This window comes from Oryx dammah, unplaced genomic scaffold (assembly GCF_014754425.2).
Source record: "Oryx dammah isolate SB20612 unplaced genomic scaffold, SCBI_Odam_1.1 HiC_scaffold_12, whole genome shotgun sequence".
Lineage (NCBI taxonomy): Eukaryota > Metazoa > Chordata > Mammalia > Artiodactyla > Bovidae > Oryx > Oryx dammah.
In genome coordinates, this window is record NW_024070196.1 from 51,728,750 (window position 1) to 51,745,280 (window position 16,531).

The following is a 16,531-nucleotide window of genomic DNA, read 5'->3' on the forward strand; positions in this document are numbered from 1 at the left end:
CCTCCTGACCAGCCTTCCTGCTTTAACCTTGCATCTTGCATCTGTTTTCAGCACTGTAGCCAGTGCGATCCTTTGTAATGACCAATCTGATCACGTGACTCCTCTGCATAAACCCTGCGGTGGGTCTGCTGTGTACAGAGTAAGAGCCCAGAGTTTGTCCTTATTCCCACAGGCCTACAGACATCTAGCCCTGCTGTTGGACCTCAGTGTCTGCTAGTCTCCCCTTTTCTCTGATTTAGCAGGGAGGTTTTTTGCTCAAATATGTCAGATGAGTTCTCGTTTTAGGGCTTTTGTTCAGCTGCTTCCTGTACGTGGAATGTTCTCCTCACTCCTTTTGGGGGGAACCTCCCCATACATGGCTAACATGGCCAACCTCAACCATCCTATTCAATAAGAGCATCTGTCCTCCCTTCCACACACACTGCATCCTCCCTTATGCCCAGTTTTTAAATTTTACCAGAGGAGAGTGCTCACCACCTTCTGACATAGTGTATATACTATAGTTTTTTGCCTCCTCCCTGCAGCTGGCATAGTAAAATAAGCATTTGAATCGTTAAGTTTTTTACATTGCTCCTGTGTAAGACTGTACTTTGCATAAAGAAATTGTTGTCTTTTTAAAAAATATATTTGTTTTAGGGACTTCCCTGGCCATCCAGCAGTTGAGACTTCACCTTCCAACACAGGGAGTGCAGGTTCGATCCCTGGTCAGGGAGCTAATCACACATGCCTCATGTCTAAAAAACCAAAACATTAACAATATTATAACCAATAAAGACTTTAAAAATGGTCCACATAAAAAATCTTAAATATTTATTTTATAGTTCAGTTTAAAATATTTGAATCATTAAGTTAGGACTCCTACATGGCAAGACATTTAAGTGAATTTTTTTCCCTTCTAAATTCAATTTTCTGTATCCGGGTAGCCAAAACCTCCCATATTTAATTTTTTTTAGGTAGAAATAAGTTTTTCTAGAAAGCACTGTTATTCTTTTTCCTCACCTTTATCTATTCTGTATATTTTTTCACATTAGGACTGACTTACTGGAAACTGGAGGAGAAGGACATGTATCACTCTTTGCCTGAGACTTTAGAGAAGACATTTGCACCAGCCTCCTCCACAGATATATCACCAAGCCAGGTAATTTAGTAATATGTGATGCACATGTGTATTTGTGTTACACAATTGTATACTGTTTCATTTATAAATTTTGTATTCTTAAATTTCTGATATACAGGAAAAAGGCATGGGCTTTAAATCATACCCTCCTGCTTTCAAATTTGGTCTCTATCATTCATTGCTTGTGTGATCTTAGGAAAATTACTTAAAAATGAAATTTAAAATGCCCAGTGTCATATGAAATTAAATGACATGGTTTTGTGTCCACTATTTTCAATGTAGTAAGTACACAGATAAACTTCTTTTCCTGTTCCCAGACCTGGTTTTGATTTTCTACTCTGTTATAACCTCCCACTGATCCATTTTGTCATAATTAAGTTACTGTATTGATTTTCTTTGAGTGAGGAATGTAAATATTTTATTGACTTCAAAGCAAAGAAATAAAAATATCCAGTATGTGTATATCGATGTATATCGATATATATATCTCTCTCTTCTGTGCTTAGATCAGGGAATGAGAAAATAGGTTGGAGGAAAGGAGAGATATGATTAAAGTAACCAGGAGAGCTATAAATACAAGTGACAGGCGTAGATGGACAGGGCAACACGGGACCAGCAGATTTGTGGACATTTGAGTCCCAGAGAAGGTGGAAACCAGCACTCTATCCTTCAGGAAAAGAGTAAAAGAGACAGATAAACACAAAGGAGGAAGGGCTGGGGAAGTGAGATTGAGGGGTCTGGGAGACTCAGTGGGCTTTTCAGTTATAGGTTCACTGTGTGTGTTTCCTTGATCTGCAACATCTGTAAATGAACACTCTGTTCTGTTGACTCAAAATATAAAGTTCCCATCAGTTTTAAGACTTCATGCTTCCTATTCTACCAAGAAAAAAAAATTCATCAGTTAGACTGATGCAATACTTTCTTCTCACTTAGAATTTATGTTTTATAGACTTAAACATATTTTTATCATCTATTTCTCATACATACTTAATGAAAAATATAAGTGAAGTAAATTAGTTGAAACGTCTTTCCCTTCAGGGGCTTAACTCTTCATACTCTTCTCTTAAGTCAGTGCTGGTTTCTGTGTTTTCCATATTCCATTTCCCTTGGGCCACCAAAAGCATTGGTAACTTTATATTTCTTTAAAAGAGAATAAAAAGCCTTGGTGCTGAGTTTTTACCTGGCTTAGTAGTTATGTAGGACTGACCTGTATTTGACCCTCAGATGAGGAATGTTGCTTAAGCAGCTGATTCACTGTCCCTTAAATATTGGTTGTCAGGGATTCCAGCACAGGTTCAAGTCACTAGGATTTTCTTCCAAGCTGCTGATACCTGTTTGGCCAATTTTGATGGCTTTTTTATTTGCATATGAGCAGCCAGTGACAATTGTGTCACAGCTACTACTTGACCAAAGGCATTTGTAGGATACCATTAATTATAAGAGGCATCCTCTGTTCAGAGATGTTAAAATATGACAAGAGAAATCGTAAAAGTAGTGCAAAGGGAGTTCCCTGGTGGTCTAGTGGTTGGGATTCCGTGGTCTTACTCCTGAGGACCTTGGTTCAATCCCTGGTTGGGGAACTAAGATCCTACAAGCCTTGTGGCATGGCAAAGAAAAGAAGCAGTCCCTCATATAGGGCTGCGTGCACTCAGTCGTGTCTGACTGTTTGTGACCCCGCAGACTGTAGCCTGCCAGGCTCCCCTGTCCATGGGATTTTACAGGTGAGAATACTGAAGTGGGTTGCCATTTCCTTCTCCAGGGGATCTTCCAACCCAGGGATCAAACCCATGTCTCCTGCATCCCCTGCATCGACAGGCAGACTCTTTACCACTGAGCCACCAGGGAAGCCCCAATATAGGGCTACTTTCCGAGTGTTTCTCTAATATGCTGTTTTTGATCCATTCATTCATTTACCCATCTCTCTGTCCATCCATCTCTTCACCCATTCCAAGGTGAAAAAAGTCACTTTGTATTACTATGAGCTCTAAATAGAATAGTTGTAACTCTTCACCCAGGCCCCGGGGGCAATTTTCCTCAGGCTATAGCCAGAGCAGAAGAACTGCTGCTCAGTGTAGGCTTCAGCACTTGAAAAGGCTTCAAGGTTGTAGGTGTATAAAAGTAAAATTTCAAAGTGGGGTTATAAAAATCGATAATTTTAAAAGTTTACATTTAACAAATCAATGCCTTTAATGCACACACACAAATTATAATTGTCTTTTTCACAAGCTAGTTAAGGGTTTATTAAAAAATATTAATTCATGGTGCTTGGCAGTCTTTGTAGTATCTGGAAATGGGACAGTTTAAAAGCTTAAAGCTGTATGACAAATGTGTTCTTTCAGTGCTTTCAATGTATCTCTCACTGAATCTGTAATATCATTTGAGAGAATGTCCACAGGTTGAATTTGAGGCCCAGAGTTAATGGCACCCTGTCATGACCTACAGTAAGTCCCATCTTGAGATAAGTTAGGCCTGGTGTGTTACTATTTGGAGCTGAGGCCTCTGTGTAACACTTTCAGTGTAGCAAAGCCCTGATTTCAGTTGTGGAAGTTAGGATTTATCTTCTTGTTTTTATAACTAATTTAAAGGAGGTCTTATTTTCATTGGGTAACTTCTTTCTTAACACTTCTTGTTGTCTGTGGTGTGCTGTGCTTAGTCACTCAGTCATGTCTGACTCTCTGCAACCTCATGGACTGTAACCCTCCAGGCTCCTCTGTCCATGGAGATTCTCCAGGCAAGACTCCTGGAAGGGGTTGCCATACCCTCCTCCAGGGCATCTTCCCAACCCAGGGATCAAACCCAGGTTTCCCACACTGCACGTGGGTTCTTTATCAGCTGAGGCACCAGGGACTGCCAGCTCTTACACATGAATGTAACTACAGAGCTAGGCAACTCCACTCTTGACCCCTGTCCCTTCAGGTCACGGGAGGTAAACCTGGCTGGAAGTTTTCTTGTACCGCTTCATTCACTCATTACGAAGTCTTTTCCTTACAACTTGGTTCTTATTTTAAGTAAGGAGATTACCACGGATTTTATTCTTTGAAAGTGTTTTTATGGTTTTAAATATCTTAGGTTAAAATTATCCCGTTAATATTTATAGGTAACAGGTAATGGGGAATGACTTCCAAACTCTTATTATAAATCTGATGGTCTAGCATCTTGGTTTATTTTAAATTTTTCAAAAAACCTTTTTATGGTGCTGATCTTGATATCAGGAAAGTAAACTTTTTTCATCATTGATTCATTGATAATATTTGAATAATTTTGTTTCATATTTTTAAGTCTAATACTAGTAATGAGATGAAGCCACCATCACTGAAGGATATTTATCATAAAAAACAAAGGGAAAACAAGCAGTTACCTGAGAGGAATCTCACTTCTGCTTCCAACCCAAATCATCCGCCAGAGGTAAAGTTGTCAACACTGCTGGGTGAAAATAAAAGATGCTTCATGACTTTAACTCGCATCTTGAGCTTCTTTTCCCTAGGAGATCTAAAGCCTACTCACTTAAACAAAAAAATGTGCATGGAGAGAGAGAAAGCTTACTGTTCTGTCTTATTTCTAGGTACTGACTCTGGACCCAACGTTACACATGAAGCCAAATCAACAGATTTCAGGGATTCAACCACATAGCTTTTTGAATGCTCTTGATGACAGAATATCCTTTTCACCGGACTCTGTTCTAGAACCTAGTATCTCTAGTCACTCTGACATAGACTTGTTTTCACAAGCAAGTCATATCACTTCTCAGTTATCTGGTTTCCCAAAATATCCTACAGATGCAAAAGTTTCGCCAGTGGACTCTTGGAAAAATCAGGCATTCCAAAATGAGAGTAGGACCAGTTCCACGTTTCCTTCAGTATATACCGTTGGTAGTAACGACATCTCAGTCAGCACTGTAGATGAAGAAAGCCCTGTCCTGGGACCGCCTGTCTCAGTCAGTCAGTCCCAGCTTCCAGGTACAGCCAATGGTGTCCCAGAATGCATTTCACTGACTTCCCTCGAGGATCCTGTGGTATTGTCTAAGTATGTACTTCTGGGAATGGCTTGTAATGTTAATAGATGTTCTCTAATGTCTGCTTAAATGATGAAAATTGTTTTTATTGAACTTCAGTAATACATAAAAATTAAAATAATTAAGGTAGACTGTCTAAAAAATCTTTTTTTGCTTTATTATTAATAGCTGTCAACTTGTAGATTAATCTCATATTTTCTATAGGTGTATGAAGGGAAAAGGTTGTATTTTTGATTATGAGAATGATTGTGTTCTTGTTTTTTCCTATTGAGAGAGTGAGGAGATGCTTTCTAAATACTTTTTCCTCTCACCAACAGGATTAGGCAGAACCTGAAGGAAAAGCATGCTCGACACATAGCAGACCTTCGAGCTTACTATGAATCAGAAATAAATAGTTTGAAACAGAAACTGGAGGAAAAAGAAATTTCTGCAGCTGAAGACTGGAAGAAAACCAATCAAATTCTTGTAGAGAGGTAAAACTTGTAATTTAACTGTAAAGTTAGTGTTTCTCCAATTTGGATATATTATTTTATCCAAAGCATAATATATTGTGATGATAAAACACTTTGAAAGCATGTAATTTCGATTTGAAATTTTTCAGAGAAACATGTTTGCCTAAGTCATTATTTTTAAAGATTTGAGCCATCCTTGTACAAAATACTGAAAATTGATGACATTTGTTTCATATGGGCAAAGTACTGAGACAGTTGAGCAGATTTTGTATATGTAAAGGAATGTCGTTTTGTCCTGTATACTTATTTCCTAAAAAGTCTGTGACTGATGTCCTTTTCTCTTACCCAGATATGCATAGCTTTAACCTAGCCACTCATGCACCTGTGGAAATAATCATCTCATTTAAAAAAACTGTAGGCACACAGGAGTGTGGTCTCATATTAAGAACAGCTTTCTGCTTAGACATACTAGTATTAATTACAGCATACTTTGCAACATACTTTACAAATGATATTAAACAGACTGGAAACTGAAGGGTGGCTGCCCTGGTGGCTCAGTGGTAAAGAACCACCTGCCAGTGCAGAAGACAACAGGTATGATCCCTGATCCAGGAAGATCCCACATGCTGAGGAACAACTAAACCATCAGCTCTTGTGCCACAGCTATTGATCCTATGCTCTAGAGCCCGGGAGCTGCAAGTGCTGAAGCTCTTGTGCGTAGAGCCTGGAGAGTGGCCGGAGAGTAGCCCCTGCTTGTCACAACTAGAGGAAAACCCACACAGCAACAAAGACCCAGCACAGCCAAGAACAAATAAATAAAATTATTTTTAAAAAAAGAAAAGAAAGAAAACTGATAGGGTCTAGATGACAGCAAATAATCCTTTTTTAGGGCAAAGAAGACAAAGCTCCTTGAGAATAATTATGAGGGAGCTGAAGTCTTTTGGTCCAGTTAGCAGTCTTAACTTGTAGAATACGAGTAAAACTAGCTTTTATACCAGTGTGTGGTTGCTGTGGTGTTAACATGCTGTCTTAATCCATCCTGGTCATTTCTGTTGCTTCCATTTTGCTGTTGGTGGTGGGGTGGGGTCCAGTGGCAGAGAGAAGTAGTTTGAAAAGAGCAAGGGAAAAAAAAACTAGTTTTAGGTTTTCTAGGATGAAAAGAAAAGAGCAGATAGCAGGCTAGGGAAGTTGATTCTTGTGTGTGTGTGTGCGCGTCTGTGTTTTAGGAAGGCACAGATGACCACAGGTACTTCCTGTTGGAAATCAGAAGTCTGACAGAAGCGACCAGTAGGCCTTATTAGGTCAAAGAAAAGGTGCCAAAGAAGGCACAAAGTAAAGGGGAACTAGTTAAAATATTTTTATGTCTGGAACCCCTCAGAGTCATGAGGGAATGGAGGAGCAGCCTGGAAGTCAGTGTCTTACATAAATGAAAGTGTTAATAACAACAGCAGTCTACGGCACTGGAGTCAATGTGCCTGTAACATGCAAATGAAGAGCAATGCATTTTTGTCCCCTTCCACTACCCCCAGAGGATTTGGTTTGGCCTGAGGTTATTTAGAGATAAATCATTTACCTAAGACAAAAACTGATAATTATGTTGGCAGTATACGTAGCAATTTTTTTCAGACTTTAAAATTGTAAATTGGGAGTTCCAGTTAGGGCCATTAACACTTGTCACACAGTTGTAACTTAGGGGGTGAGATCTTTGGTATACCAGAATCAGTGTGGTGATTAAAACAAAAAAATAACAGCACACCTACAGTTGACTGTTCAGTGAACTGTATTATTATTTCACTGTTTCATCAACAGTTTTATTAGTATTTCACTTCTGCAAGGCTTTGATGCTTTTGTTGTTCAGTCGCTCAGTTGTGTGACTCTTTGCGAGCCCATGGACTGCAGCATGCCAGGCTTCCCTGTCCTTCACCATCTCCTGGAGTTTGCTCAGACTCATGTCCATTGAGTCATTGATGCCATCCAACCATCTCATCCTCTGTTGTCCCCTTCTCCTCCTGCCTCAGTCTTTCCCTGCATCAAGGTCTTTTCCAGTGAGTCAGCTCTTCATATCAGGTGGCCAAAGTATTGGAATTTCAGCTTTAGCATCAGTCCTTCCAATGAATATTCAGGATTTATTTCCTTTAGGATCGACTGGTTTGATCTCCTTGCTGTCTTATCCAGCACCACAGTTCAAAAGCATCAATTCTTGGCCCTCAGCCTTCTTAATGGTCCAACTCTTACATCCATACATGACTACTGGAAAAACCATAGCTTTGACTAGATGGACCTTTGTTGGCAAAGTAATATCTTTGCTTTTTAATAGATTTTCTAGGTTTGTCATAGCTTTTCTTCCAAGGAGCAAACATCTTTTTACTTCATTCCTGCAGTTAACATCTGCAGTGATTTTGGCCCAAGAAAATAAAGTCTATCACTGTTTCCATTGTTTCCCCATCTATTTGCCATGAAGTGATGGGACTGGATGGGATCTTAGTTTTTTGAATGTTAAGTTTTAAGCCAGCTTTTTCAGTCTCTTCTTTCACCTTCATCAAGAGGCTGTTTAGTTCGTCTTGGCTTTCTGTCATTTAGGGTGGTGTCGTCTGCATATCTGAGGTTATTGATGCATAGTGGATAGGAATCTGAACTCTGGAGCCAGACTGCCTTGCTTGAAATCCTATTGTGGCTCAGGAGGAGCTTGTCTTCTCTGTCTCTCTCTTCACATTTGTAAAGTGGGAATAATGGCAATCCTGACTCACAGGATTGTGAGGATGAATGCAAAGTGCTTAACATAGACTGGGTATGTAGCCAGTGCCCAATAAATACTAGCTGTTATTTACAATACATCATTAAACACTGAGTCAATACTTCTGTGTATTTTGTTATTTTCAGGTCCTATGATAATTAGCTTTACAAAGAATGTCCTTCATTATAAGAATAAGGACATTCATACCAATTTGAATAATATAGAAGGATATAATATGAAGTCTTTCTACCCCATCTTCTGTTCTCACATCCTAGACTTAATTTTTTGCATCCTTTCAGAAATCAAAATGTATATGCATGTATGAATTGTTTTCATGACAAAAATCAAGCTGTTTCATGCAGTCGTCTATATGTTGCATGTTAAGTGTACAGTTCACTGGCTTTGTGCCTTCCCATTGTTGTGCTACCATCCCCAGTATCCATTTCCAGAACTTGTTTTAGCCTATTCATTAAACAATAACTCCCCATGACCCCTCCCTCCAGCCCCGGCAACCATCATTCTACTTTGTCTCTATTAATTTGATGCTTCTGGGTACCTTGTATAAATGGAATCACAGTATTTGTCCTTTTGTGTCTGGTTTATTCCACTCAGCATACTGTGTCCTTGAGGTTCATCCATGTTCTAGCATGTGTCAGAGTTTTCCTTCCTTTTTAAGCCTGAATAATACTCCATTGCATGTACACACACACAGACACACACACACACAGACACACACACACACAGACACACACACACACACACACACACACACACTGCCTTTTGTTTATATCCATTCATCCCTTGGTGGACACTTAAATTGCTTCCATCTTTTGGCCATTGTGAATTATGCTGCTGTGAATCTGAATATACAAATACCTGCTCATATCTTGCTTTTTTCACCTAATAATTCTTAAAGATTTTTTCATATCATTTTTAATATTCCCTGAATGCTATAATATCAGGTTCATTGGGATATATTTTACTAAAATGGCATCCTTAGTCTTGGCTAACATTGGAAAATTTGTTTTATGTAATATATTAGAGAATCAGCTTTTTATAACACTTTCAAGAGAAAGGATATTGCTTTTGATTGTTTTGTTTCAATATATTTTTTTAGATGTGGCCAATTAGAGAGTGCTCTGAATGAAGCTACTAGTCATGTGAGAACACTTGAAAATAAGAATAACTTGCTGGAACGAGAAGTGGTAAGTAAGTATGGTATTTTTGGTCATTGTTCTGGTGGCTAAATGTTTAAAAATGTAAGCTTTTTTATTAATTGAACTTTAGAGACAAATGAATATTTTTATAAAAGCATTATATGTTGCTTGTCTTCTCCTTTAGGATTTCTTATTAAGATTCCGTTTTGAATGCTGCTGGCTTCATATGATAACTACATATTTTACCTCTTAAAATTTTTATTTTTTAATCGGGATATAAAAAGTGTACAATTCAGTGAGTTTTAGTATATTTACAGATTTATGCACCTATGACCATAATTAATTTTATAAGTTTTTTCTGCCTTAAAAAGAAATCCCAAACCCCTTTAGCCATCCCCGTCATTCACATACACACTCTTTTCAGCCATAAGCAGCCATTACTCTGCTTTCTGTTTCTATGAGTTTACCTATTCTGGGTATTTGGTGTAGATGGAATCACATCATATGTGACCTTGTGTGTCTGGCTGCTTTCCCTTAGCATCAGGTGTTCAAGGTTTATCCATAGGGTAGCATGGGCCAGTATGTCACTCTTTCATAGCTGAGTAGTACTCTGTGGTATGGCTCTGCCACATTTTGTTTATCTGTCCATAAGTTTTGCTGGAAAATGCCAGTTATATTCTAGACATTATTTCTGTGTCTTTGATGTTTATTTAGTTATCTTTGTCTCCTCCTAAACTGTGGCTTCCCATTTGGTTCAGTGGTAAGGAATTTGCCTGCAGGAGATGTGGGTTCGATCCCCTGGGTCAGGAAGATCTCTGGAGGAGGAAGTGGCAACCCACTTCAGTATTCTTGCCTGGAAAATCCCATGGACAGAGGAGGGAGCCTGGCAGCTACAGTCTATAGGGTCACAAAGAGTCAGACAGAACTGAGTGACTGCACACACACACACATGCATGCATGCACCTCTAAACTATAAACTTCATGAAGTCAGGGGCGTTTCCGTCAATCTTACATTTCCAGCACCCTAGTAACCTGGTGCCTGGGGGATTTGCAGTTAATGATTATTGAATGAATATTAACAGATCAGATGCGTTTTGAATTTTATTTTCATTAAGAGACAATATGGTAAGAAATGCTTTTTTTTCCCCCTATAAATATTAATGTGAGGCAAAAAATTCCAGTTTTGCTCTCAGAATCAGTTTCCTGATAGTCATGACTTTTTTCCCTCTTTAAAGTGGTTTGTAGGTGAGTCCTGGAATCAGAATGCCTCAGTGCTTTTCTGTGTATTATTCTGTTGGGTAATCCTTTCTAGTCTCCATTCCTAGGATATAACAGAATATCAAATGTGTTCATTTCCATTTATGTTTTTATATCTTAGTGTCCACAGTTTATTAGCTGCTATTGAGACCTCTGTTTTTTTTAATTATTATTATTGAAAACAACATATTATCCTTGTCTTTGTTATGTAGAGTGATTTCAGAGAACGCTTCAATGCAGCCAGCAGTGCCTCCAAAATTCTGCAGGAACGAATTGAAGAAATGAGAACAAGTAATAAAGAAAAAGACAATACCATTATTCGACTGAAATCTAGACTTCAGGATTTGGAAGAGGCATTTGAGAATGCTTACAAACTCTCAGATGATAAAGAAGCAAGACTAAAACAAGAAAACAAGATGTTTCAAGATGTAAGTGACAAGTAACGATAACTCAGTTCTGTGGTTGGCTAAAAGTAGATTCAGGTTTTGTAGTCTTACAAGCTGTTATGACATATTTCACGTTTGTTTTCGCTTTACATGACTTTGCTGTTGCTGCAAATATCTGTATACCTTTCTGGTTGAGTCGGTTGGGTCTTATCTTGAAACAGGAAGTCAGGGCTTTCAGAACTATGGTGTCACTCCCACGCCTTTCGGTCTCTAGCAGGGCAGCTTTTGAGGGGTCTTAAATCAACATCTGTGTGTCTGGAAGGTAAAATGAACCAGATTTAGAAGAGGCTTGATATAATTATTCATTTTGATTTAATTTCATTTAAAATTTAGAATTGTATCACATTAAAGATGGATTAAAGTTTCAGGTTTTTTCAGTTTGTTTCTATTAATATTTTTGTGACAGTACATAAAAAATCTGAAAATATTTCCAGCTGTTGAAATTTTCTTTCTGGTAGCTTTAGATTTGATTCTTGCTGCTTTGTTTTTTAACATTTATTTTCATGAAGATAATACATGTAAATAGCTTAAATGGTCAAATTTCAAATGAGAAACAGCAGTCTTCTCCACCTCTTCCTAACTTGTAATCCTCTATCCTAGAGGTCGTTATTTTCAGCCCTTTTAGTTACTTCTTCTAAAATTTTGCTTCCTGTTTCTAAATAATAAACTTACATTTCTCTTTTACCTGTCAGTCTCAGATGTTATATATTGACTTCCTTCTGTGCAAGATCACTACAGTGTAGCTTTCTTTCACCATTGGCTGCCAAAACTTGTCCCCCTCTTTCCAGTGTGATTAAATTGATTCTAAGAAGCTTATTTTTTACAACTCTGAAATTGGAATACATTTTTACACTATAGTGACTTATTTTAATTGGAAGCGTTTTTTCCTCTTAGCATTTTATGACTGTGCTGGGTCTTCACTGCTGCGTGGGCTTTCTCTAGTCGTGGAGAGTGAGGGCTACTCTCTACTTGCGGTGCATGGGCGTCTCATTGAGGTGGCTTCTCTTCTTGCGTTGTGCAGAGTTTAATAGTTGTAGCTCTCGGGCTGCAGAGTGCAGGCTCCATAGTTGTGGCACTCAGGCTTAGCTGCCACATGGCATGTGGGATCTTCCCGCACCAGGAATTGAACTGGTGTTCCCTGCATTGCAAGGCAGATTCTTAACCACTGAACCACGAGGGAAGCCCCCTCTTAGTATTTTAGTAAATATTAAATAGTATGATTTCTGATCAGTGGTAAAATAGTATGATTTCTGATCAGTGGTATCTTAGATTTTAAATACAATATATTATTTATAGTTGGATCAGTATTTCTTATGTCTGTATAAATATTTTTCAGAGCTAAGCTGCAGTGTTCAGTGATTTTATTTCCTTTCTCTTCCAACTTTTATTATATTTTTCCTTAGTTTAGTAATTGCTTTATTTTTAATCTGCTTAGTTTTTTTTTTTTTTTAACATGCATGGCACTTCCTTTCCCCTTGCGTGCCTCCCTAGTATCCTTGCTTCAGTTTGAACTGATTGCTCTGAGGTTTGATACGCAGATTTGTAGGGCTTGCCCTTGTCATCATCCTGGGAGTTGTCTTTCCTTCTTTTCTGTGCTGCATCTGTCATTTTGTGTAGGTTCTATATCTTCTGTTTTGCTAGTGTACATCTCCTGAGAAGAAGCATGAGACAAATTTTGAGGTCTTCCATACCTGAAAATGTTTATCGTTACAACGCCACTTTACATTAAAAAAAAAAGTTTTATTTTTTAGAAATAGTTAGAATTACAGAAAAACTGAGGAGACAGTAGAGTGTCCCCATATGCCCTACACCATCTCCCCTGTTTTTGGCATCTTGCATTTGAATGGTCCCTTGGCTCAGAGGTTAAAAGCGTCTGCCTCCAATGCAGGAAACCCGAGCTCGATCCCTGGGTTGGGAAGATCCCCTGGAGAAGGAAATGGCAACCCACTCCAGTATTCTTGCCTGGAGAATCCCATGGACAGAGGAACTTGGTAGGCTATAGTCCACAGGGTCACAAAGAGGCGGACACGACTGAGTGACTTCACTTCACTTCACTTCGGCCACAATTAATGAACACTTTGATGCATTATTAATAAATACAACAGTTTATTTAGATTTCCTTGTTTTCTTCCTAATGTTCCTTTTCTGCTCCAGGACTCCCTCCAGGAGACCAGGTTACATTTAGCCAGCCCATCTGCATAAGTTCCTCATAGCCATGGCAATTTCTCAGATGTCCCTCCTTTTTCATGACCTTGACAGTTTGAGGACTGGGCAGGTGTTTTGCAGGATGTCCCTTGAGAGTTGACTAATGTTTTTCTCATCATCAGACTGGGAGTTACTAGGAGGAAAATCATAGAAGCAAAGTATCGTTTTCAGCATGTCATATCAGCAAGCACTATGTTTTTTATTCTTTTACAGTCATTTTAGTAAAGTTTCAGGAGGGCATGCATATGAACACTCTGTTCACTGTGCTGTATTTTATTAGAACTTTATATTGTTTGGTTATTCTTACTTAATGTATTGGTAGTGTAATTTTAGTGTGTGTGAGAACATGAGCTCCTGGTTTTTAAAATTTCTTGTACTTTTTGTTTTAACATAACATCAGACTTACAGAAAGTTGCAAAAATTGTATAAAGAATTTCCATATACCCTTCACCTAGATTCTGAATAACATCTTATGTGTTTTATCATTCTGTCCACATGTAGTTAAATGATTGAAAAAAATATTTTTCCTAAACCATTTGAGAGTAAGTTAGAGATATGATGCACCTTTATCTCTAAATACTTCGAGGTATATTTCTTAAGAACAAAGACAGTCTTATATAACTGTAGCAAAGTTAGGAAATAACATTAGTACAGTAATCTTTTGAGGGGGTGAAGTAGGAAAGGATAGCTGTGGCAGGCAAAGGGAGACACACTGGGCTTCTGCCTCAAACAGCTATGTGTTTCTCAGTACAGTACTCTTATTTAATTTATACTCTCCATTCAATGTTTGTGAATTATACTATAAATGTTAGTTATACTTTTGTTAGTTATACTTTTGGTATAAAGAGATAACAGATCTCTTTTCCCTTGTTCAGGATCTGATCTAAGACTACATACTGCATTGAGTTGTCATATCTTTTTTATCTCCTTTAATCTGGAGCAGTTCCTCAATTTTTGTTTTTCTTGTATAACCTTCAAATTCTTTGAAGATCACAGACTATTTTATAGGACTGTGCCTTCTAACATGATCGCTGCTAGTCACCTGTGACTGTTTATTCTTTTCCACACTGTGCAGCTTATGGGAGGCCTAACCACTGAACCACCAGGGAATTCCCTCACTCATCTCTTTTTTTTCCTTTTTTGTTTCTCGTTTTTTTAGTTGCCTTTAATCTGAAACAATATGTTAACATTGTCCTTTCATGACACTAGCATCTTTGAAGAGTATGGGTAGTGATTTTATAGGTTTTTATAGTCTCCACTGATGTTATAATATTTAATCTTGTGATGCAATTCTTTTGTTTTTCCTTGTAGCTTTTAGGAGAGTATGAGTCCCTTGGAAAAGAACACGAAAGAGTAAAGGTAATGGTCACTGATTCATGTTCTGAACTTCCTGTGGGGCAGACGCATCAGTTTGGGAGTCAGGAGATCTGACTGTCTCCCTTTTTTATCCCCTCCTTTGTGCCCATCTGGCTATTTGAATTAGACTTATCCTCTCTGTGTCAGTATCCTTATTTTCAAATATCTGCCCTTGAACTCACAAGTTTGTTAAATTTGTTAATTTAAAAAATATTTATTGAGTGGTTGCTTCATTTGAGATGAGATGAAATTTTTAGAAGAGTATAAAATACAAATGCACATAATTAATACTATTTAGATATAAAGTTTTGTGTTGTAAAACAGTAGCTTTTTGTGGGGTTGAGTAACCTATGTTTGAATTCTTACAATTAAAACTCTGTTTGGGATCTACAATTTCTAATTCACTGAAACTCCACAATAAGTAAGTGAGTTTCAAGTAATTCTGTTGCATAAAATGCAGGGTTGTGATTATCCAAGGTTAATGAAAAGGCCAGCACAACTTGGTACCCAGAATGTCTGGGGTTTCAGGGGCTAGTCGTTACAGCTGAAATCTCATCATTACAGGTTTTAGTTTTTCCATTTACTGAGGTTTCAGTCAGTTTGTGGTTAAAAATGTTAATTTTGACACTGATTGTTTCTAATCAAGCAAAGCTTAATAGGCTTTATTTATTAAAAAGGGGCCATACCGCCTTGAGCATGGCCGATCTCGTCTGATCTCAGAAGCTGAGCAGGGTTGGGCCTGGTTAGTACTTGGATGGGGCTTCCCTGGTGGCTCAGATGGTAAAGCATCTGCCTGCAACACAGAAGACCTGGGTTCAATCCCTGGATCGGGAAGATCTGTTGGAGAAGGAAATGGCAACCCACTCTAGTATTCTTGCCTGGAAAATCCTATGGATGGAGGAGCCTGGTAGGCTACAGTCCATGGGGTCACAAAGAGTCAGACATGACTGAGTGACTTCACTTTACTTCACTTTTATTTAAAAGGGAACTTACACACAGCTATTTGATTAAACCAGTGTTGGCTGTCTCATTTTTTCCTTTGTGTCATGGTGTATTTTCTCTGGTTGATGCCAGACTTGCTGATTATGTGTAATTTTCTTTATAGTTCTCTTTTGGTGTATTCCTCTTAAGATGCATAATATAAAACTAAGACTACATCTAAATATTTGTCTTCAGTTATCTGAATTTTTTCTTTATTTTCATAGGATACATTAAATATAACTGAGAACAAATTGCTTGATGCACATACTCAGATTTCTGATTTGAAAAGGTAAAATCTAATAAGCAAAAACCTTTTAATTGTTCTTTCAGCCCTTAAATATGTGTCTATATTGTAAATGATGGGAAAGGAAACCCTTTTTTGAGGATTTTTAAGCACTTTGAGATTAGATTTTATCCTCATCTTCCCTTCACCTGGAAATACATTTGATTTTAGCCAAAGAGTTTAAAATAATTAGAATACATCGGTGGCTGTGCCTGCAAGGTATGCGTGTGCTTAAACATTATGCATTTTCTTAGCACAGGTAACGCATAAGTGATACTAAGTCATTGAAAAGAATTTTAGGAAGTAGTCTAATTCACTGAATTATTTTTGTGCTCCAAAAAGAAAACAGCATTCACACCAATTTTGTGGTTGTATATTTCTTAAAGACCAGGTTCAGGAACTGTATTCATGATCCGATTTGCTTAATTAGGTAAGGCACAGTGTGTAAATGGCCCCTACGGCTATGATTAGATATTTCTAATTGGCTTCAGAGTATGTTTTTGTGTTTGGAGATTAATGATGTCCCTTATT

The 16,531-nt window shown here is 38.0% G+C and overlaps 1 protein-coding gene across 6 annotated transcripts in view; it reads left to right on the forward strand.

Moving 5' to 3' along the window:
* The window catches only part of MPHOSPH9 (M-phase phosphoprotein 9), a 59,595-nt gene that overhangs the window by 19,627 nt on the left and 23,437 nt on the right, over positions 1 to 16,531 (forward strand). For 4 of the 6 annotated variants that reach the window (XR_005722927.1, XM_040250641.1, XM_040250643.1 and 1 more), the window contains 8 exons: positions 1,032 to 1,138; positions 4,397 to 4,522; positions 4,680 to 5,140; positions 5,447 to 5,602; positions 9,433 to 9,520; positions 10,942 to 11,157; positions 14,692 to 14,739; positions 15,942 to 16,006. Coding sequence is in view for 5 of the 6 variants with exons in the window: in XM_040250641.1 (XP_040106575.1) it covers positions 1,032 to 1,138; positions 4,397 to 4,522; positions 4,680 to 5,140; positions 5,447 to 5,602; positions 9,433 to 9,520; positions 10,942 to 11,157; positions 14,692 to 14,739; positions 15,942 to 16,006 (1,267 nt within the window). In the remaining variant the exon portion in view is untranslated. The remainder of the gene's footprint in view (positions 1 to 1,031; positions 1,139 to 4,396; positions 4,523 to 4,679; positions 5,141 to 5,446; positions 5,603 to 9,432; positions 9,521 to 10,941; positions 11,158 to 14,691; positions 14,740 to 15,941; positions 16,007 to 16,531) is intronic. The other 2 variants (XM_040250642.1, XM_040250644.1) reach the window with 1 other exon arrangement.